This window comes from Acanthopagrus latus, chromosome 7 (assembly GCF_904848185.1).
Source record: "Acanthopagrus latus isolate v.2019 chromosome 7, fAcaLat1.1, whole genome shotgun sequence".
Lineage (NCBI taxonomy): Eukaryota > Metazoa > Chordata > Actinopteri > Spariformes > Sparidae > Acanthopagrus > Acanthopagrus latus.
In genome coordinates this window covers 17,170,861-17,193,135 of record NC_051045.1, presented here as the reverse complement: position 1 = coordinate 17,193,135, position 22,275 = coordinate 17,170,861, and the positions used below count along the sequence as shown (strand labels likewise).

Here is a 22,275-nt window from a genome sequence, read left to right as displayed (position 1 = left end):
AAATTCCCTTTCCATGACAAAAAATTATAATTTCAATATATCACACAACATCAAAAACAAAGCTAGAACACTGATACATCCATATACAATTTTGATAGGAGTAACTATCAGAAGATCCATGTGTCACATGCTGAATATGTCATCAAACAGTTATGGAAGAAATATAAATATATATATACACAAATATAAAAATAAATATATACTATAAAAACATTGTCAAGTAAAAGAACATATTTCTTCCATTTAAAAATATCTCCATGACTGTATCATGCATTAAAACAAGAACAGTGAAAATTTAGTAAAATTCTGAATCCAATATCCATTATAGGAAATTTAAAAAAAAAATGCTCTGACAAAATGGTTAGCATCATAAAAATGAAACAAAAATTATGTGCCAATTTGCATCTCATAGTAACAGTTACCAAATTCTCAAACACTTTGGATAACACAACTGTGTTTGCCAAACAATGATCAATCAACAACAAATTCAAATTTTCTATGATTTGCACATACGTATGAATACAACAATATATAGAGTATTATAAAATTATTTTTTTTATCTACTGTGTAACTGTGTAACAGTGTTAGAGACATTAACATGCATGTAAACAAGCAGGGCTTTCTTTTACCTTGGTGAAGAGGATCTTGCTGGTGGAGGTGTAGGTGGGAGTGAATATGTGAGTGCTGGTGGTGGTGTGGGGTGACGTTGAACATCTGTAGACGAGCGATGGGGTCATTGGCCACTGTGGCCATCCTCTCAGCATGGAGTCTCTCTGCAGCCAACCTCTCTGGGTAGCTCATTTCTGGCCGCAGCTGGGGCCCTGCGAGGGCCAGCCGCTCACGCTCTAATGGGTTCAGGCCTGGATGCAAGGAGGCGAAAGGGTGAGGTCCAGCCATGGGGGGCAACGTGATGGCCCCATGCCGGGCAAAGTGCTCCATGGGATTCGTGGAGGGGTGGAGTGTGTCCATCTCTGGAGGCTTAACCTCGAAACCAGGTTTCATCCTCTCCCTCAGCTCCCTCTCACGAATCTCCCTCTCTCGCATCTCCCTCTCTCGTAGTTCTCGCTCCCGCATCGCCGGGTCAGCGTTGTACAGGCTGGGCATGTGATAGGCCAGCAGGGGGTCTGCGGGGTTAAGGGACACAAAGAACGGGTGGTTTCGATTGGTGGGGGACATGACGTGGGGTCGCGCGTACTCGCTGAGGGTTCGCAAGGCAGGAGTGTCGGGGCCGATGTACGGAGGCACAGCTGCAATCGTGGTGGGGGGACCGTCGTAGGGTGGACGCATGTGGGCGGGGCCGGCCATCTGAGGTTCACCCATTCTGCCGTCATGAGAGGAACACGAGGCTTTCTGCGAGGGGACAAATTTCATGCTTAGTAAGACTTAAAAGAAAAGAAAATTAACCACTGTCAAACAAAAAGGGAGACAAACAAAACCACTCACCGCAGCTCGCTCCGCTTCCTTTTCTCGTTCCCGCTCTCTTTCTCGCTCTTTTTCCCTCTCCCTCTCTCTCTCCTTCTCTTCCCTCGCTTTCTGCTCCGCCTCCCTCTTGGCTTTCTCCAGAGCTTCCTCTCGCTTCTTGGCCAGTTTAGATGAAGCCTGGGGAGTGAAGTAGAAATCTGTCCTCGCACATGAGTTGTAACCCCGGTCCAGGTGCTTGTAGAACCTGCAGTCATGGTAGAGAACATTGAACACATTTACTCACAAAAAGGAATGATTATCTAGTTCATAAATTAATACTCGTTACAAAATGATATAATAGCCAGAGCCATAATGTCCATGTTTAATTTTGGATTCTGAATGGCAGGATAATGTCCCTTTAGATGGACAGACAGTTTGTATTAGCTCACACTGGTCCATTATTCACAAGGAAACGAAAAGTCCCTCAGCATTCACTTTTGTGGCTACGTTGAGTATGTATTAAAATCCTCATTGCTATTCATTGGCAGTCTGAGAGCCACTTAAGCACAAGGCAACTACAGATACTCATATTCAGATGCCTCAGTTCACTCGCATCTCACTGTAATTAATCTCCCTGCTCTCCATCCCCGATAATTCTGAGCCATCAGCCACTCAGAGCTCAGGGCTAATTGTGGCCTTGGATGCCTGTTTTGCTGAGGACATTCGATTTGTTGCTTACATCAAAGCCTTAAAATCTGAAGGCAGGGACTCTTTGTTGTTGGATGTGTTTGAGAGCTAATCAGCATCCCCAGACAAGACAGTAAGCAGCTCAACAGACTACTGATGAATAACAGCGTGTGCAGGTGTATGTTCTCCTCTTTTTTGGGCTCAGATCAGTGCTTGTAGACGTACCGTGCTGACTGGCTGGCATGGCTGGGCGTGTTGACGACAGTAGGCTCTGGGGAGGGGCTTCTCTGTGGGGGTGGAGGGCTCTCTGGCTCTTCCATCTCGTCCAGAGGCTCTTCTTTGATGTGTACAGGTGGGAGCACCGGGCCCGGGCCGGCACAAGTGACCGAGGCAGGCAGTGGCATAGAGATGGAGGAGGATGGAGCGGAGGAAGATGGAGGCTGTATGCCAGGCATAGAGTTTGATGAGGATGGGGGAGGGCCGGTTGGAGGTAGAACTGTACTGAAAGGATGAGACGAGAATGGCGGCTGCGGTGGCCCGTTTGGGTGTGAGGCTGCCGCGGAGGGCGGCAGAGGAGGAGCTGGAGGAGGTTGGTGGCTGGCTGCTGGCGGAAGGCTCTGGGACTGAGTGAGAACTGGAGGCTGAGCTGGGGGAGGCTGAAGCTGCTGCCCCTGCGGCATGAGCTGGAGGGGAGGTGGGTGTGCCGATGGAGGATGGTGGGTGGATAAAGAGCTGAGGGGCTTGAGGGCAGGAGGTGGAGGCAGGTTTGAAGGCATCTGAGGGAATGGAGGCGCTGACACGTGTGGTGGGTGTTTGTGGGACTGTGGGTTGGGTATCTGAGGGATGGGTGTGGTTGGCGGGGGCTTGATGTGAGGCATGGACATTGGGGCTGGAGGCAGGGGCTGCTCTCTGGGAGGCTGGCCTCCACTCTGAGCAGATGACTGGGACTGGGAAGGGGGCGTGTGTGGCCTCTGCTGTGACTGGCCAGAGATTGGCAGGGGTGGGACCTGAGACTGACCCACAGGGAAGCCCTGAGGGGGCATGGAGTGAGGATGAGGCATGTGTGATGGGCCAGGTTGTAGTGGGTGTGGCATGGGAGGCATGGGCCCATGATGCGAGCTGGGTAATGACTGAGGTGGGACTGGTGGGCCAGGAGGGGGAGCCTGAGTCATAGGTGAATGTGGAGAGGGAAGCCTTTGAGGGTGGAGCGACGCTCCTGACTGAATAAGAGACATCGGGCTTGCTTGGGGCAAAGGCTGGGGAGGTAGAGAGGTGGAGGCCGCTGTCGGGGAGACCTGTGGAGGCAGTGAGGGGGCTGAGGTTGTAGGCGGAGGGGGTGCCGAGGAGGCGGCTGAGGTGCCGGGCTGACACTGGATGACCGGAGGATGCTGGCTCTGCAGGAGTTGCTGCTGCTGAGCGGAGGAGTCTGAATCGCTCTCATTGTCACGTGGGCTGGGGATGCTCGGGGAGGAGCTCCGGTTGTCCTGGTCAATGTCTTTAGGATCGCTACTGAGCTCCTCGTTGATGCTGCGCCCATCAGAGCTCTCGCCCTCGCCTTCCCCTTCCCCCTCGCATTCTGAGGGTGAGTCCGGCCGACTCAGCTCCTGAAGGACAGAGAAGAGAGAGGCCTTAGTATCATAAACACCAAGACAGTGCGTTCCGTTAAAACAGCAAAACAAAGACCACAAACTCACTTGTGTCTTTGACTTTTTGGCGCTGGCCCTCTCGGGCTCCTCTGTGTCTGAGGCTCCCTTCTCTCGCTGCCGTTTGGCACTCTTCATAGGTGAAGGAGGTTCCTCTTTTATCTTCTGTGGAGTCAGAGCAGTAGAGCCGTTAGCGTACATTTCACAAACACACGTGCATAGAAAGACAAAGTTTTAAGGTGTCTATGCTGTGTTTGTGTACCTTGCTGGGCTTCTTCATGGAGTCTGTCTTGCTGTCAGTGCTGTCAGTGCTTGCTGCGCTGGGTGAGGTACGTCCACTGGAGCGCAAATCCTCGTTGGTAGGCGAGGCTCTGCCATCAGGACTGGCTGTCTGCTTCTTTCGACCACTACGTAGCGTTGACATCTGTTAACAAACAGCGTCAACAATAAGCACAACAGCTAAATACAATTTCGATAGGAGAAATTAAGATCGACATAGACCATGCGCAAATCCAACCCAAGTTTTGGGAACAATAAATGTCAGCCTGCCCCCGTTTTACTGATCTAGAGAAGATTAGCCTCTTGCTTTGTAGTCTGCCCTACATTTCTGCAGGGATAGCTCTGAGGCTGCTGTGCCTGAAGGTGAGAATGGAGTGATAGATGGAGAGCCAGAGTGTGCGCGTACCGAGCCTCGGTTCCGTCGGGTCCTCATGCTATGCTTCCCGCTGAGTCCATCCTCTTCCTCTTTGACAGGTTTGAACATAAATGGCGGCGGGTCCACAGGCTTCTCGATGGGGGGCAGCTCACCGTACTTCTTGAAGTGAATGCGGCAGTCTGTGCACAGCAAGATGTTCTCCCGGCCCCCGTGGTGCCAGTCCTTGGAGGCTGAGGAAAGCCATTTACAGTTATGAAAGAACACACTCTCACAGGCAGCGAGAAACACATAAATGATCACTGAACAACTGTAATATTATAATATATTGCAGAATAGAGAGAAAGTCCCTGAGTGTCTTTGTAGTTCAACATCTAATGAGATAAATATTGTTTTTAATGTGTGACTCTGTCTTCTGCTACACTGTCAAATCTACATCTTCAGTCATGTGCTAATCTCTACATGGGTTAGCACTATAAAACCAGAGTTATTAGCCACCCTTGTTGTGATGGCAGCTCAGATGGGAGCCTGGCACAGAGAGCCAGCTGTGTGGAAAGAGGGGAAGGATAATGAGGTGGAGAGAGGGAACGAGCTGTGGGCTCATGTCTGATTTGATCAAATTAGTTCTGACATCTTCTGATGCCCATCTGTCACACAGTGCTGTGCTTGTGCAGGCCCACACTGATCCCAATCAGGACAGGAATAGCCAAGCAAACCGCATCCAAGTGCCTGTAAAAGGAACGTGGTCTTACTGGTGGTGAAACAGTGGCGGCAGGCGTAGCCCTTCAGCTCCTGTTCGCTGTCTTCGCTGTCAAAGTCATCTTCGCTGGCTGAGCTGAGGTCCACTGGAAGAGAGAAAACACTTCAAATACATCGCTCCAACACCAGAAAGTATCAGGTCTCCTCCTTTCCTCCCTGGCGGACACTGAAGGGGTCAAATATACTCACAGAACTCGCTGGAAGGGGGGCGTGAGGGGGTGTTGACGGGAGTCGAAGCAGTTCGCGTCTTGATGCGGCGGAAGACGGGCTGGCGGCGATGTCTGCGGTGGGCTCGACAACTGGCTGCCTCGGGGGTCTTCTTCCAATAGTAGTAGAAGGTGATTAGCTCTCCCTGAAATGAAACACAAAACAAAGAAATGCTGTAAAAATATGCCACAGACCACAAACATAAGGAAAAGAGGCATCATGTTTAACTATAAGGAGGTGGCTGAATTTAAAGGAAGTAAGGTCTATTTTCCAAAGTCAGTGAAATAGGAGCAGTTAGGTCGAACAAAACATGTGGAAAGTACACATCAGCAGTGTGCTCAGTATTTCACAGGGAAAAGGCCACAGAGTGGGTGAGTCCAGGCCAGGATTTGTGGCCGGCCGGTCATGTTTGTGCTGCGGCCCTGTCTGTCCCAGGATTAGGCGAGGAGGCTCACTGAATGCAGGGATATTAGGATCAGTGCATTGGTGGCTGCCTGGGTGGCAGGAGCTTGAATAGGAACAAAAGAACATGTCAGGCAGAGCTTTGGTGCTACAAATAGGGAGTGAAATGGCTCCTCGCCCCTTCACTGGAAGAGTCAATTGAACTTTAATCAAACATTCGGAGGGGCGCGCTTGCCAGCGAGTGAGGCGGATAAATCCACTGTACAAAAGGCCGCCAGGAAATCAATACCCAACTGAAACATTAACACATGCAATCATGGATCAGAAAGCACTTTGCTGAGGCAGCCTCTGCATATTAACCGCCGCTTTCCGGCCACGCTCATAATAAACAAGGCTTGAAAACTGGCAACAGGAGTCAGGGACAATTATGTAGTTTCCTGTTGGGCTTTGCCCTTTTCCTCCTCACCATGAACTCTCACTCGTTAGTGGCTGTCCACTGGCTCTATAACAAATTCATGAAGGTGTGGTGTGATTGCTGGCCGAGCAGTAAGTCACCTGTAATCTTTAAAGCCCAGAGGGCGCCCATCTACTGTTTAAGGTCTGTCAAACAGCTGTTCAACAGAGCTTCCAGGGTTTAATGGCTATCGATTGCTTTCCTTCTTCGCCTCAGCTGAGAAACTTGACATAAATTAGTCAGTGCATTTCTGTCTGAAATGCAATAACACGGCATCGGCAGCAGCTTAACGTCTATCAAAAACAAACAATGGCAGGAAAGGATTTGATGAAATGGTGGAGTGATTTAAATGGCTATGTAAAGCTTCTCACTCAACTCAACTCTGTTTTAACAATAAGAGAATAAAACATTGTCAGTAAGCCAGCAATTGAAAAGTTTGACAGGCTTCTGTGAATGGAAATGTAAAAGTTACTGCTGCTTTAATTTCTTTCATGTCATCTCATGAAATACAAACTACTTATTGGTATCTTGCTGTGAAAAAACACAAGTCGGAGGCTGGCCAGTGTGTGCCCTACTTTATCGCTTCAACAAATCGTGTGAGTATCTGACGTTAAGTCTCTCTCAATCACCGCTTTGATTGGCAGAAAGTGCTCGACTCAGTGGGCTTAGGCCCGTTTAATAAGACCTCCCTTCATGTGGCTCTTTGGGGGAAATTCATATCTCGCAGCGGCTGTAGTGCTCCGTCTTATCAAGTGAAGCAGTGCTGGGAACATTTACTGATGGTGCCTGAGCTCGATGAAACCCTCTCATGTTTCAGGGTAAATTAAGGTGCTGTGCTGTGTCATGGCAAATCTCTGGCTGTCCCGAGCCACACTGCCTGACTAGGTTTTTTTTTTAGACTGCTGCACACCTGGAGTGCTGGGAACGATTCTACATGTAGACAAATCGGTAGGGATCCTACCTGAAATTTGAAAACCAGCAGGATAAAGAAGGGAAGATCAACCTTCTACTTGTGTTTACAGTGTTCAAATGACCCCGACGGTGTGGCTAATATCACCAAAGATGCGTGTTTATGTCGCCATGTGTTTGTGCATCCATGTCAGGCTGCTAACACAACTTTCTGCTCGTTTCCTCTCCATCTCCCCTCCCTCCCTCCCTCCCCACCCAGCCTGGCTGGGCAGTTGAGAGGGCAGGGCGCAGGTGCTAACTGAGGGAAGGCAGGCGTCCTGATGTGAAATCTAATTGAAATGTGCAGATCAAAAGTGTCGAGTGGTGCCGAGCGCTGGCTTGGCTCTGTGCTTAATGACTGTTCTCAGCAGTGCCTCTCTGCCTCCTCGCTGCAGGCTGACAACCGCACGGCCTCGACAACAGCTTGGCAGACAAGGAGAAAGGTCACCCTGCCTCTCCATCACTTACACTGTGTCAAGTACCATTACATTAGGCAGGGTCTAATGAAAACATTAACTTGGGCTTTTGAATGGGAATAACAGGTGCACCGATGAGCCTGCCGCAAATGGAAAAGGGGGGAAAACAAAAGAGGCGGCTCGACGAAAAATTCAGGGTAAGCTTGTTGAGTTTAAAAGTTATTAAAAATCCACGACAAAATGTGCTCTGGGCTTTCATGCATAATGCAAAAAAAGCTAGAACTTTTTGTCACGTTTGTTATATATTTTGCCTCGCTGACAAAAGAAAGATTGATGTCTGCGAGAAATCACAGGCGAGACTTTTCAGAGTGGAGTGAGTGGAGTTACATATGCTGTCTGTGGAAGATGAACGTGGCGTGCCTGTGGTTCAGACAGGTTTTGTGCTGTAAATTAGTGTCAAGGGGAGATTGACAGATCACCTCTCAGCCTTCCTGCATGTCAAATTTGGTTCCCTTGAAGCCACATACGTCTGCTCTCCCGTCTCATCTGTACTCTTCTCTATAAGAGTCATGATACTGTATGCCCGCAGCAATGCTTAAACTTTCATTACCGTGGTGTTTTCTTCTCCATGATTGTGCGTTTAGCATGTAAATGCTAAAGCTCCCGAGTGAAGTTGCCAATCCTTCATAAAATAAAGATGACAGTAAAGAAGGAACTATTCCAGGACCATGTCTCTACAACGGTTCACCGGTATCCAGTAAAAATTCATTTGAAATACCTGAAATAGAAATGTAGATTGGCCCTGGCCTCCGCACCATAATTTCTCCCCACAGTCCAGTAAATCACTGCAGAGCGGTACAGAGTGTGCTGCTGCCGCTCCACAGAACATGAGATAGTGACAACATAAGCTCTGTATTATAAGGCCTTTTAGACTGCTTCCATCTGCAGGAGCTTTCTGGCCGGTGGATTATCCGGCAAGGAAAGGGCTTACCCTCCTATCACGACACTCAGGGCTTCCATTCCAGTTATTGCCACTTAAAATGGTCGTCTGCATACAAGTATGGATGTGTGAAATGGATGTGGGGTTCAAAGATTATGTACAGCGAAGGCTTCTTTCACGCTCAACCATCGCTGAGAAACACACTGAAGATAGTCTTCAGTCGAGCAAAGATTTTAGTCTTCCTCAATTTGTTTAAATTTGAATTAAAGTACTTATTAAGAACAAATATTATTCTGTCTTTAGTATTGTAGCTGCAAAATTGTAGAGTAACTGTATAAATCCTGTGCTGGCATATAAATACACTTAAAAAACATTAAAAAATAAATAAATAAAACAAAATAAAAATCCCTAACAGTATTTTAACCTCGCCCCTTTTCGGAAAGAGCACTTAAAAGGGGCAACAACTAAAAATGGTTGAAATCATGTTCAAAACAAACGTGACTCCCAACTGTTGCTAACCTTAACTGTTGTTAGCTTGTTAGCTCGATTAGCTGTGCATCCAGTGGTCCAGCCTGGCCTAGCTTGGAGTGACAACAGACTGTCTGTGTTTACACCACGAGCACGCGAGTTGTTAACTTTTTATTATGCCAACATCAGTATACATCTTTGCAAAACCAAACATAAATGTCAATATTGTCAAATACAACATAGAATACAATATACAAAAATTTTAACAGGTGGTTAGAGCTGCAGCGATTAGTCAATCAATCTAAAGAAAATAAGTTGCCAACTATTTTGATGATCAATTTACCATTGAAGTAATTCTTCAAGAAGAGATCTCAAACATTTGCTTGATCGAGCTGCTTAAATGGAAGGTTTCTTGCTTTTCTCTGTCATTTAATTATGGTAAATGAAGTGTCTTTGGGTTTTGGACTGTTGGTTGGACACTCTTTCAGCACTCTTTCATGTTTTTATTTTTAGAAGTACCCTCCATCTCTGGATAAAAACTGCTGTAAAATGATGTATTAAAAAAATATAGATCAGTTTTGCACACAGTCGGTCTGAAATGTGTTTGTAGGATGTAGATTGAATAAGGTTAACAATGAAACTGCTGTGGATTACAGAATAATAGCTGGTGGGAGTGCAGGTTGAGACTGAGTGGGAGTGCAGGGATCCTCCACTGGGGCTCGGTGGTCCTGTGTGCGCAGGCAGGGCCGAGGGCGAGGGCTAAACTCATGTATTTACACCCTCATCCCCTCTCAGGCCCAGGCCTGAACAGATGGTTTCTGTTTTTCCTGGCAGATTTGTGACAGAGCCACAAAAGGCCCCTGCTTTGACATGGAGCCAAACGGTTAAGGCCGTTACTGGCAAGAGCCGGGGAAGGAGGAGAGAACAGGGGAGCGCCGAGGAGGGGGAGGGCTGAATGTGGAGGAGAGCCGAGAGGGAGAGGGAGGAATAAAGAGCCAGCAGAGGATAACAATGGACAATCAGCATTCAGTCCGACCACAACCCCTTCCTTACCAAAAAAAAAAAAAAAAAAGTCCCAGCAAATAAAAATCTCTGGTTAAAAGTTAACGGTGGCAGTAGGAGTGGAGTGAGCAGGGAGCATGTGACTTCTGGGTTCTGGTGGCTGACAGCGAGCTGTGTAAACATCCATTAGTGCAGCATGAACCTGCGCTCCTCCTGCTGCCTCCTGATTCATTTCAGTCAGGTGAAGAGGGGGATGCGTTTCTCTGAGCTAAATCAAACCGGGGTTTAATTATGTATGTGCTCGACCCCTGGACTTGGTATTCTTCATCGGCCATGACAGGTTGTGCAGTGTATCGCTTCACTGAGTGGTGCTTGACTTCTCTATCATCCTCATGCCGACTGCAACTGTGAGGGGGAACTTTGTGAACGCTTGTGTGTTTGAGCGGGTCAGGAGTGTACTTGTGATGACTAAAGGGTTTGACATCAAAAAAGTGCATGTTTATTTATCCTGAGTCTTTTAAGTGCATTCCTATTCAAGTATGTGTAAACTTTACACGATACAGATGCCATAAATATGATTCTGTAAAACTTCACTGTGAACTCATCACATGATATACAGCAAGTAGGCTGAATGCTAGAAGTTGATCTGGGATTTGCCACTTAATTATCAACAGGTTAATGTTAATAAAATAACAAACACTGAAATATGACAATTTCTTTATGCATAAAAAGGCAGAAAATGCGGTTTTTCCAGCCTTTCACATCTGGAGATGTTCTGCTTTTATAATTTTTATCATTCATCATTAAGCTGAGTGTGTTTGGGTTTTAGACTGGCAAAAGAAACATTTAAAGACTTCATCTTGGACTTTGGTAAAATGGAATGGACATTTTTCATTATTTTCTGGCATTTTATATATTAACTGATTGATCTAGAAAATTACTAGCCTAATAACAATCAAAATAAACGTTATATATGAGTTCCTGCAACAAGGTGAAGTAAAAATTGTTTTGCTGAATTTAAAATACAGTTGTAATGAAATTGCTTTAAGTTTAGAAGAAAACTGTTTTGGATTTTTCCCAATGTGTAGTTTCTGATATTAGAACAATAAAAGGAAAGGTAACTTGTTTTATTCACGTTTTCAATCCTAATGATACCAAAGCAGCACAATTCACCTGCGAGTCTGAGCGAAATAAGATCCAGGGTTCAAACATTCAAGCTCTTGGCCACATGCGATGTAGTAGATTCAAAAATAGAACTCCAGTGCAGTGATGCCTCGGAGCCCATTGGCAGACGGCGGAGACTGAATAGTAAAAGGACCTTGGCTGGTGGAGCATAGTTTATGCGAAAGGCAGTTAAATAGACAGCCATTCCCTGCTGCGCTGAGCCTTTCTGCTGGAGAATGACTGAATAAGCTCTGCTTTCACAGGTCAGGGATGCACATGCTGAAGAATCAGCACTCGTGTTTTTCCTGCTGTAAGCGCTTCTGCCAATGAAAGCAGATTGGGCGGCAACAGTGCCTTTTCTGCTGGAGGGTCGATCCTGCGCGTTCTGCTGATAAGCTAGTCCCCCAAAAACCACAACATGAAGCCTAACCAAAGAACTCAATTACACAGGGAGCTCCGGTGCCCCGTGCGCCATCTATTAGGCTGAATAAAGACCTCGCCTGCACTCAGAAGCGCTGCGGTCCGCTGAAAGAACATCAATACATGCTGGTTGAGCTTCCGTCAGCCTGACAGTGATTTCACTGCCTAAACAAGTTATATCATTTACCAAACACCAAAGCGGTTCTGCCACACGACTGACAGCTGCTGCCAACTGGACCTGGCCCCTGCAGTTTGGAGCTGGTTTAATTAGTGTTTCAACCAAAGTATTTATAATCACAGTCATCCCCAAGGTTCTGGCTGCTGAGCTAAGGACATGGCAATGAATTCAATTTGACGTTTGTACAGATTGTACCAGGGCAAACATCTGCTGTGAGGTTGTGTTGAGAGCACTGTTCTCCTGTTGGCCATCCTGTAAATGACAGGGCCTGAAGGGAGGGAGGTTGGGGGAGGCTGAGTGTTCTCTCTTTTCTCAGAGAAAAAAAAAGAAAGGATGCTGCCAAAAGCTGCTCAGCACATCACAGCGACACAAACGAGGCAAGGTTCTGAAAATCAGATGCAGGTCGCACATATGCCCCGATAATTACAAGATCCTCTGCAGCCACGGTGACTTTTGTGCCCTTTACTGTTCCTTACGCGTAGTGCTGAAAGCTATAGCTGTATTTTTCTTGCCCTGCTGTTGTAGCTGTTAGCTGTTCTAACACACCGTCACTGCACCTTTCTGTCTTTTCCACCTCCGTGCCAAAACAAAGCAGGAACCAGGAGCACAGAAACGTCTCCGTGAATCAGTTGTATGTTTCATACCCCCGTCATGAAGCTTTACATGGTTTGCGAGCTGATGTTTTGCTGCACCAGGCCCAGCTGACTGCATAACTAAAAGTGCATTACATTACTGTATAAACTGATATGAATGGACTTAAAATGTTTAATATCTTAATTCCTCACATGATTCTTTTTTTTTTTTTTTTTTACGAAGGCATCACATAAACAGAAATAGTGAACTGTGTTGATGCCAATGGTAATTCGGCACAGATACACAGTTTGAACTTTAATATTTAAACATGGAGTAAAGGCGAGCAGTCACGAGAGAGTAAACAACAGGATGCAGCCTCGAGGGAAACCTGAACTGATAAACATGCACACATAAACAAAGCTTTTGTTCTATGCTTGTAAATTGTTTTACAGCGCTTCATTGGGTTTATTAGATTATGGCTGTCCTGAGTTCTATTGTGAAACATTTTTTTATGATCTATAAATACACAGCACACTCAGTATAAAGTAAATAAATTACTTGTATTTTCTTATAGTCTCTCTCTGAGGACACGGCATGTTTTACTTTGTTTCTTCATTACAGTGGAAAGACGTGTTATGCTGTAATATATCTTTGCACACTGTTATTTTGCTACACCAGTGAAACGGTTCCGGCCTGAGTTATGGATGGAAATAAACCAAAACTTGAGCCTCCTAATTTGATCTAATTTCCAACTGTCAGTTTTCTCCGTTTGGCTGTACAGCAAACAGAGCCGTAGCTGATACAAATCTGTTCGGCAAATACTGTCTGTTGATATCCGCTAAAACCACGGTTTTATGAAAAACCCCTCCAGTGCAAATATGAGGCGCAGAGCTATCTGTGATCTGCTGTTTCAGCATATTTAGCTGTTTAAACACTGGAAGCAGCAGCGGGCTCATGTTCCATGACATCCTCTCAGTGGAGTGAAGGAAATGGTGGCAGTGAAGTCAGTTGCAGACGGTCAGACGACACACCCACTTCCCCCCTCTGGGCCTTTATGTGACTTTATATAAAGCATTCCTGAGTGTTAGTCAGGCCTGGTGTGTTTACACAGCGCTGGGTGCTTACCCTTGGCACTGGCTTTTTGAGCCGCGCTGGCGCTTCAGGGGCAGCGCGGCTAATAGGGGCTAGCGGGAGGAGCAGCGAGGGAGCAGAGGCACCGTGCTGGACCTCTGGATATCAGCTCAAGAGCTTCATGCTCTGCAATCAGATCTCGAGGACAACTGTCTGCTCACTTAGGGCAAGGACACCTTCATTTCTGCAACATTATTCAATAGCTTGTCATCAATACCAAGAAATACGTGCACTGAGATGTTATTGTGCTCATGTTCTAGATTCAGGATTTGAGAAAAATGCCAGTAGTAAATAACTAACTTTCCTCCTGGGACTGACCTGCACTCAGATCAGTCTTAGGCACAAAATCAAGTTCAACGAGCAACTGTGTGACAACAACCCAGGTTTTCCAGAGTCTATGTTCAACGCTACGCTCCACCTTTCCCTCCTCTCCTCCTCTTGCTCTCCCAGTCATTTTCTCCTCTTTTCATATGTTTAAAAAGGGCAGTTTATTTTCCATTTGCAGGGGGAAAATTAATCTGTCTCTGCTCTGTGGTGGTGGCAGGCCCAGATCCTGGAGGAGGTCTATTACCTTTCCTGCCAAGTAGACTCCCCCTCCAGGTTGAATTACATTAATACCTCCTTTATAGCCAATCAACTGGACGAGTCATATATTTCAAAACCAGTAAAAAATAATTGAAGAAACCTCTGTGAGGAAACTGTATTCATACACTTTAATCTCTTATTCAAGAGGGTCAAATTGGTTTGGAGGAATAAAAAATGTGGCATAAAGGGGGTGACGCTAAAGAGTTCTTGAGTAGAAATATGACATGGTGTGTGTGTGCAGGGGGGTGGTGGGTGTTTGAGAAAGCAGGGCTGACATGTCCTCGCAGCAGACGAGGAAATGAAGTGGCGAGAAATATGACAGACACCTTTGATTTCCCTTTGATGTCTGTGTCAGCACTGCATCGGCACACTTCCAGCAGGAGCAGCCTCGCAAAATAAATAAATAAATAAAAAAACCAGCAAGGCCTGCACTGCTTTGTGAATCAAATTGCATATCTAGAAATATTCTAACAGCTAACACACACTTTGAAGCCGCGTGTACAAGTACAACATGTTTTCTTTATTGACGATTACGGCTGAGATAAAAACTCGGTGCTTGTCATGCCCTTAAAGAGTTTTCCTTACGCAGAAATACGAGACAAAGATCACAGTCAAATGCTGTAACTCAGCTTAAACTGGAGCAACGTGAACTCTGTGTGGCTGACATGTTTTTGTGTTTAACATAATGATCACATTTAATAAGGTCAACTGTTGTTAATCATTGTTAGGCCTGGATATGACCCATTAAACGAGGCACACAGTTGCTCGGTGCTGATTTACACATTGACGCGTGCGCACAAGCAAGCAAGCACTCACACACACACTCACACACACAGAGGAGGGAAACTCTGACAGGAGGAACAACCTCCTGCTCGTGTACCTAAACAACACAATTAGGAGAGCCTGACAGATACTAAATCACTCTGTCTCAGTCAATCTCAGTTCTCACAAGTGACTGACAAACCTTAAAACTACAATAATGCAAGAAGAATTATAATCTAATCCTCAAAATAGTTATAGGGACAAACATCTAGGTTCCTAATGTAAGCCAATTCATTCAAAGTACAAATAGTTGATCTACTTCCACTCACACTGGACAGCAACAAAATGGAAATTAATATTTTCTCATGCTGTTAAAGGTTTGTTGACATCAGTCATGTTCACAAATGAAGGGGGCCAATATCTTCAGCTGTCATCAGTCGAAAAAGAAACCAAAATGTCTCAAAATCTTTTTTTGGGTATGTGATTTATCCTCTAAATTAATTATTGGAAAGAAAGTACAATGTGCTGTTATCAGATTTGTATCTTTTGAATCTATAATTTTACTTCAGTGTAAGTTATACTAGCATTTTGTTTCCTTTAAAAGCACAACTATCACATGTTAACATGAAAGGCTCCCTTCATAAAGTGCTTTTTATCTGTCGTTGAAGTCTTTACACTGCACTTTCAATAAACAGTTAAAGGTGCACTACCTAAATTTTGGGGAGGAAATTTCAACCACAGCTGTTTTACTTTGTTTATATTTGGCGGACCCTGCCACCTTTCTAGCTTCAAACACATTTCTGAAGGCCTTATTTTCCTCAACAGCTTGTTTAAGGAAAAAACTAATATTTCTGAGTTTGAATTATTACCACACTAATATTGTAAATGTAACCTTGCTGAATTTAAGAATTTTCCCAGTATGACAAAGTGCATCTTTAACTACTCTGAAAAGCAAAAAAAAAAAAAAAAATCTCGACTGCCGCTTTAACACTCGAGCACAAACACGAGATAAAGACGTGTGCTCCTCAGCCCTGAGATGTGCTGTAAACACAGCGGCTCACATCACATCTGCACTGCTTGTTTACTACTCGCTAACAGAGGGTGCTAATTAATGTTCAGCATGTCACTTGTAAGTGTAACTGTCTGTAAAGTACATTCAACATTTTCTCCTCAGAGGTTTAACAAGTTGGGTTTTTTTTTTTTGTTTTTCTTTCCACACTGTCTGAAGTGAATCTGACGATGCTGCAGCAGTTGTTGGCAGGCAGCACTTACTTCTTATCAATAAGGCCTCTGGGTAAAAAAAACCACATGTACCTCATTTTATGTGTTTCTGCGCAATAAAACAAATGACACACATACAAACACACACACAGAAAAAGTTCAGCAGTATAGAGAGAAAACATTGTCTTACCGTTTCTTTGTTGGGCAGCAGCTCTTTCCGGATCCTGAAGAAGTTTTTGCCAAACTGTCTCAACCCTTTAATGAAGCGCTTCTGCAAATTTTTCACAGAGGAACAGAGAAGAGAGAGAGAAAAAAAAAAAAAAGACCCAGTTACTATCTGTGAAGTCAGCTAAACCCCACCGCACAAAGTTACTGGCTCGTACCACGACAAAAAAAACACTGTTTTCATTTTGCTCATTTGTGGTCGCAGAGGTTTGATGTGTATCTCTAAACCTCTGTTGTCGTTTAAACTCGGGAGAAAACACAGCCATGTCAGGGCAAAACGAGAGGGAGGAAATGACAAGTGAGGCAGGGAGAGACGCTGAGATTAGGCTCGTCTTCTCACGTGGAAAGAAAATACAATTTCATAAAAATAACACATTATAAAAACAAAATATATATTCAGAAGGGTTTCATGCTGAACATTTTGTTAATGAGACAAGTGAAAAGTTTAAAGTGAAAACCTGAACTTGAGAGTTGAAGAAACAAGAAAATGCCTCACTGTCCATGTTGGACAGTTTCTATTTTGTCCGTCCATTTTAAAAGGCACGGAAAACATGTTACGATGTCAAGAAATACATAAAAACTACCTCACATGAAAAGGAGGTGAACGGCACGATGACACAAATCGCTACTTCTCAACATCGGATTTAATCTGACATGAGAACTGAATGTGGTCACCTCACCTCTATGGGCACGAAAACAACGAGAAACAGATGAAGGACAAAAAAGCAAATAAAAAGAGCTGAACAACCTAAATATATTCCTTCTCCTTTAAGAGGCACAGACTGCGAGCCATAAAAAGCGGAGGCTGAAAACATTCATAACCAGCGAAGCAGACAACCAACAGATTTACTTTCTTGTTCCAGAGGCGAGCCCCGTTCCTCAGTGATCTCAGCCAACCGTTTCCACCAAGTAACTCCAGCAAAAAGCAGGGAAAAGTCCTCCAGGAACACGAGACAAATCTCTACATCCAGCCACAGGTAAAGGGAAAAATTAAGGGGGCAAATCCACAATGTCTCCGATGGTACACTGCTTTTTTCCCCCCTTCTTTTTTTTACAAGCAAGAAATAGCTTGTCACTCTCTGCTCTTCCACTACAAAGGGGAAGGCTTTACATGTGATCTTTCTGCAAGAGAGCCTCTGGTTCGCGGCGGGCTGGAAAACCCGGAGCGGAGTCCCGCGCTTCATGCGAGTGTCGCTCATTTCAGCCTGCTCTCGATCCTCTAACGCCGCATGAGCGGGCTTCATGTCTCTGTCCCCCCACCCCCAACAACACGGGATGAGCCAGGCCACTGTTTGTTAGTAAAACTACACTACAGCAGTCCTTTAAATGCGTTGGGTTAAGCACGCACACAGAGAGGCACAAACTCAACTCGCTGGCAGCCGGAGATGGGAGGCAGGCTGATTTGTGTGGAGAAAAGGTCTTGGACATGGTGGAAGGAGACAAGCGAGAAGGAAAACCAGACATGGAGTCCCTCTCCCGAGCGTGAAGTGTTCATTTTCCATGCCATGTACAGTACATTATGTAACCACAGAGTGTTTACATACCCAGCTTTGGTGGGGAACAAAGGCCAAATTTGCAGAAGTAACACAGACAGCTGCAAAACACAACAGCAGCACAAATTACAGGCGAGACGGAGAGACCTGCGTCAACAAAAGGCCCGAATGACTGTCTTTATCCTCTTGACACAAACAAAACTACCAGATTAAAGTTTGTGAGTTTAACTGCGTGATTATGTGGAACAAAATGTAAAATTACAAGTTCAAGCAGACTAAATAATCAGCGCCCTGATCAAAGGCGAGATGTGACAAGTGAACAACATTAAGAAAAAGAAAAGTGTCACATTAGTGACTCATGAGACAGCGGCTCATTTGCATTAATCAGACTGAAGGTGTCGCGGTTGATTAGCCAGTAGATGGAGCCGTCTCCAACACAAGCGCTCCCCCACATCCGACAACCGTCTCCTGCCACTCGAGGGGTTAAGAGCAGATTACCATTTGGACTGTGGTAAGTCAGTCAAACTTCCACAGAGCTGCGTACAACCACTGCAGAGGTTCACAGGATCAACGCTGCAGGGCTTGTTTGACAGACGATGACAAAACTGAGTAAATAATCTACAATTTCACAAAGGATGCACAAATATTTGAATAAGCCTGACGCAGAGTTAGTCCTGGGGATACATTTTGCGGGGGTGTTTAGTGTCTATTTTGCAGAAAGGTGAGAACGCTGCATCTTCACCAGAACTTCGAGTCAATCAAGAAGCATCTGAAATAAAGTTCCACCTGACACAACACATGGCTGCAGGTGCACAAAGTAAAATGAGAGCATGTAAGCAAAGAAAAAAAAAAGGCATTTATGGAAGAAGAGAAAGAACTTATTACACAGAGTATTCTCAGAAGAGGAAGGTCTTTTTTGGAGAAGAGGGGACTCTGCTGACTGAACTGAGTTTGTTTACTCATTTACTAACGAGGCACCGCACAGTATGAGAGTTGTGACGGAACGACCAGTCGACATTTAGACCTGCCCCAATTATGTCACCTTAATTATATTCCCTCTCTGTACTATTTACACAGTCTGTCCGTGCGTCTCCATAGAGGAGCTGTGTACATGCTCCCTGTTCTCCGCTCCCTCCTCCCTTCCGTTTTCTTTCTCTCACTGGCTCCCTCCTCCCTCCCTCCCTCCCTTCCTCCCTCTGCACGTCGGCTCCAGTTTAAGGCTCCATTTCAGCTGCCTGGGCTCACTGCTCTCCAGCCCAGCTAATAAATCATCCGCCAATCTGCTCCCTGAATCGCTCTGCCCCTGCTCCGATTGCTCCAGCCCTCCGTTGCTAGGCGACACCGTGACGGAGGAGGGGCTGAGAGAGCCAGAGTGAGCGAGAGGAGGAGGAGGAGGGGTGAGCTGGGTGGAAGCGCTACCAAATGGCCATCCGCTGTGCAGAAACAACAGGCTTCTCTCTCTGAGTGTGTTCCAGAGAGCTGGCGCTTTTCACCCGCCCCAAGTTTCCCCCTCAGCGGCTAACAGAGCGCCATTGTGAGGCTTGAGAGGAGTCATATAAAAGGAGGAGGAGAACGAGAAAAAAATGATTCAATGGGCCATTGTTGTTCGTGCGCACTTCCTGTTCGAGAGTTGATTGTTGGGAGTTGTAAAACTGGTTAAGATAATTCAGACATATGCACGGAGATGGTATCGCGGTGACAAACAGAGCGCTGGCTCACGCACGGAACATAACTCCTGCTAAATGTCATTCCATGAAAACACTGACGCAAGACCGGCCAACTGCAAACAAAGCCACTTTCACTCAATACGGAGTCATTATAGTTGACTCGTTGTTTAAAGCTGACCTTTCAGAGCCTGATGTGTATAAACCCAGAGGGCCGAGGACAGTCGGTCGGCTCGCCGAGAACCAAAGGCTAAAAACACTGCTGGCTGTTATGACATGGCTGCAAGTAATAAGACTGACTACAGGGCGCTGAGAGGAAATCACAACATGCTTGAAGAAGAGAGGGTGAGACCGCACTGACAGACTAGACTACCCACATCCTCTCTGCACTGACACCAAACATAAAGATAAACATCTATGTTTAGACATAATGAAATGTATGTCGGAGATGTTATTGGATATACACCCTTTGATTAGAAGCTCCTCTTCAATCCCCCCAAAAAATAACTTTTCAGGAGCCTTACCCTGACAGACCACAAGGCCTGTTTTTATATTTGCCCAATAACATGAACATATTCTGCCAACTTTTAACATCCTCTGCTTCCTTTGGCTTGCACTGACACAAAAGGTGACAGGAAATTCCAGCACACACCCATCCTGCCTGCTATTTAGTTTCTAAACAACCCTAAAAAGCATTGCTGGCACTGCACCATGATGGTGATAAATGCACTATTGACACTAAATCTTTGGGTGTAGCAAACAGAGCCCCCCCCCACCCCTGCTGAAATAAAGCAGCTCATCTTGACTCTAAAATAATCTACAGCCTGCAGCAGGGGACGTTGCGTTTCATCTGCCTGTGGGGTTTTCTGGTCGGGTGGTGCGTCTCGGGTCTGTAGGCTTGTGTTCAACCACTGGGGGGCCGCCGCTCTCTCTCCTCTCCCTCATCGTCCTCCCTCCCCCTCCCACCCCGGTGCTGTCGGCGGCCCGCTCCAGTCATCCATCAGCTGAAGACACAGCCGGAGATAAGCTGCGGCACAGCGCAGCTGGCTGAGGAATAGACCTGCCGCCCCGCAGCAGTCATAGATCAGCCTCTGTGTCTCTGACACGGCGACACGCAGCACGACCACCGCTGCTGATGCTGCTGCTGCTGCCTCTGATTGTTTATATGGCACCTCCTGTTGGTCGATGCATTATTAGCAAGCACCCTTTTATCTCTCTCTCTTTTTTTTATTTTAACAATCATAGGTGACTAGATTTGAGAAGACAATTTGTTCTTTTTTTCTCTTGAAAGCATTAAAATGAATTCAATAAATATTTATTTTTCATGCATCAGGAGGGAGATACCATATATCTTTATGTAAGTCCATTATTTAGTTTTGCAACAAAATGTTACATGATTTATCGTAATAATAAATGAGGTAGCTTGGTTGAGTGCAGAGATATTATATACATATATATTTTTTAAGACTTTCTGACACACAGTCCTGTTTAAACAAACCTCTGTGGAAGATAAGACAGACAGTGGAGGTGAATTATGTGACACAATGACATCTTTATTGTATGATATAACACATTTCTTTACCTTTTAAAAAAAATCATTTTTAATATGTTCACTTTATCATCATTTGCCTTTGTGCATTTCCTGATATTGCTCTCTCTGCCAAAGCACTTTTTAAATTCTGTTTTAAAAACTGCTACATAGATAAAGTCATAATTAAAATAAATACCATAAAGTCTGTAGTGACATGATACTTTTCATACAAGAAAAAAGCAATGTCTGTGTTATCATTAGCTTTTATAACTTCCTTATATTGTCTGTCCGGCCAATAGATGATTACATGGTAAATATCAACAATATTTCCCAAACCTGGATTTGCCACTTTAACAACACGCAACTTTAAAAAACATACAAACATACTCTGCATCTGCAGCCTGACACTGAGTCAGCATAAACTGTGCCTTTAGTAACAATCTGTAACGGGAGATTTCTGTTCTACAACGCAGATGCTGACAACCATTTCCTGTCAGCTAATTGTGGTTTCACACTTTAAAACAAGTGGTTATTTATACAGGAGACCTACTCGGCGCTGGAACACTTCTTCTATTTCACAAGAGCGGAGAAACAGAAGGGAACAACCTGTGTGCTTTTCACTTGAAGTGTTTTCTGCTTGTGGTTTAAAAAGAGATTATTTTTGCTGTGGAGACTATCCCACAATAAAAAAAGGATGAGAAGAGAGCTGTGTGTGTGTGTGTGTGTGTGTGTGTGTGTGTGTGTGTGTGTGTGCGCGTGTGCGTGGGCAGTGAGGACTGATCTGGCTTCTGATAAAACACAAATAAAGAAGTCTTGTAGTGGGATTGCCTCTCTCAGCGGAGGACTCCTCTTGACTGTCTGAAACACTTCAACCACCAATAATAACAGTGATTACATTAGCAATTACATTTTCCTGTTTCTTGGTGGTTAAATCAACCGCTTCTTTACCCTCAGCACGCAACAGCCTGCTGTATATATAAGCAGGAACTGAAAAGTATTTGATGCTGGTGAAATACGTAAGAGTTTCATATTTATTTTATGATGTTTGAGATTTCTCTTTGGTGAAATCTGTATTTATCACCTTTGAGCAGTGATGGATTTTCAGTTTGTGAAAGCTGTACTAATAGTCTCACAGTGACAGATTGTTCAGGGGTTGAATGTAACAAGTCTTACTGATGTGAAACGATATTCTGTGCCAGCCAGTTGAGAATAAAATGAAACAAAAACTGTGCAGCAATGAAAGAGCTAACAAATGATCGTGGCAGGGGTGTCATCTTTCTGCGTGTGGGGAGAAATTATAAATATTATTCTACACTAACAGAGTTGAGACAAGGTCCAGGACTATGTGG

At 45.1% G+C, this 22,275-nt stretch overlaps 1 protein-coding gene across 8 annotated transcripts in view; it reads right to left on the bottom strand.

Annotated features, from left to right (window-relative positions):
* Nucleotides 1–22,275, bottom strand: part of rerea (arginine-glutamic acid dipeptide (RE) repeats a) — a 133,660-nt gene that overhangs the window by 3,676 nt on the left and 107,709 nt on the right. For all 8 annotated transcript variants that reach the window (XM_037103788.1, XM_037103789.1, XM_037103787.1 and 5 more), the window contains 9 exons: nt 16,204–16,284; nt 5,332–5,494; nt 5,136–5,228; nt 4,417–4,616; nt 3,994–4,155; nt 3,783–3,896; nt 2,314–3,692; nt 1,444–1,666; nt 630–1,350 (listed from right to left, as the gene is read on the bottom strand). In XM_037103788.1, coding sequence (XP_036959683.1) covers nt 630–1,350; nt 1,444–1,666; nt 2,314–3,692; nt 3,783–3,896; nt 3,994–4,155; nt 4,417–4,616; nt 5,136–5,228; nt 5,332–5,494; nt 16,204–16,284 — 3,136 coding nt within the window. The remainder of the gene's footprint in view (nt 1–629; nt 1,351–1,443; nt 1,667–2,313; nt 3,693–3,782; nt 3,897–3,993; nt 4,156–4,416; nt 4,617–5,135; nt 5,229–5,331; nt 5,495–16,203; nt 16,285–22,275) is intronic.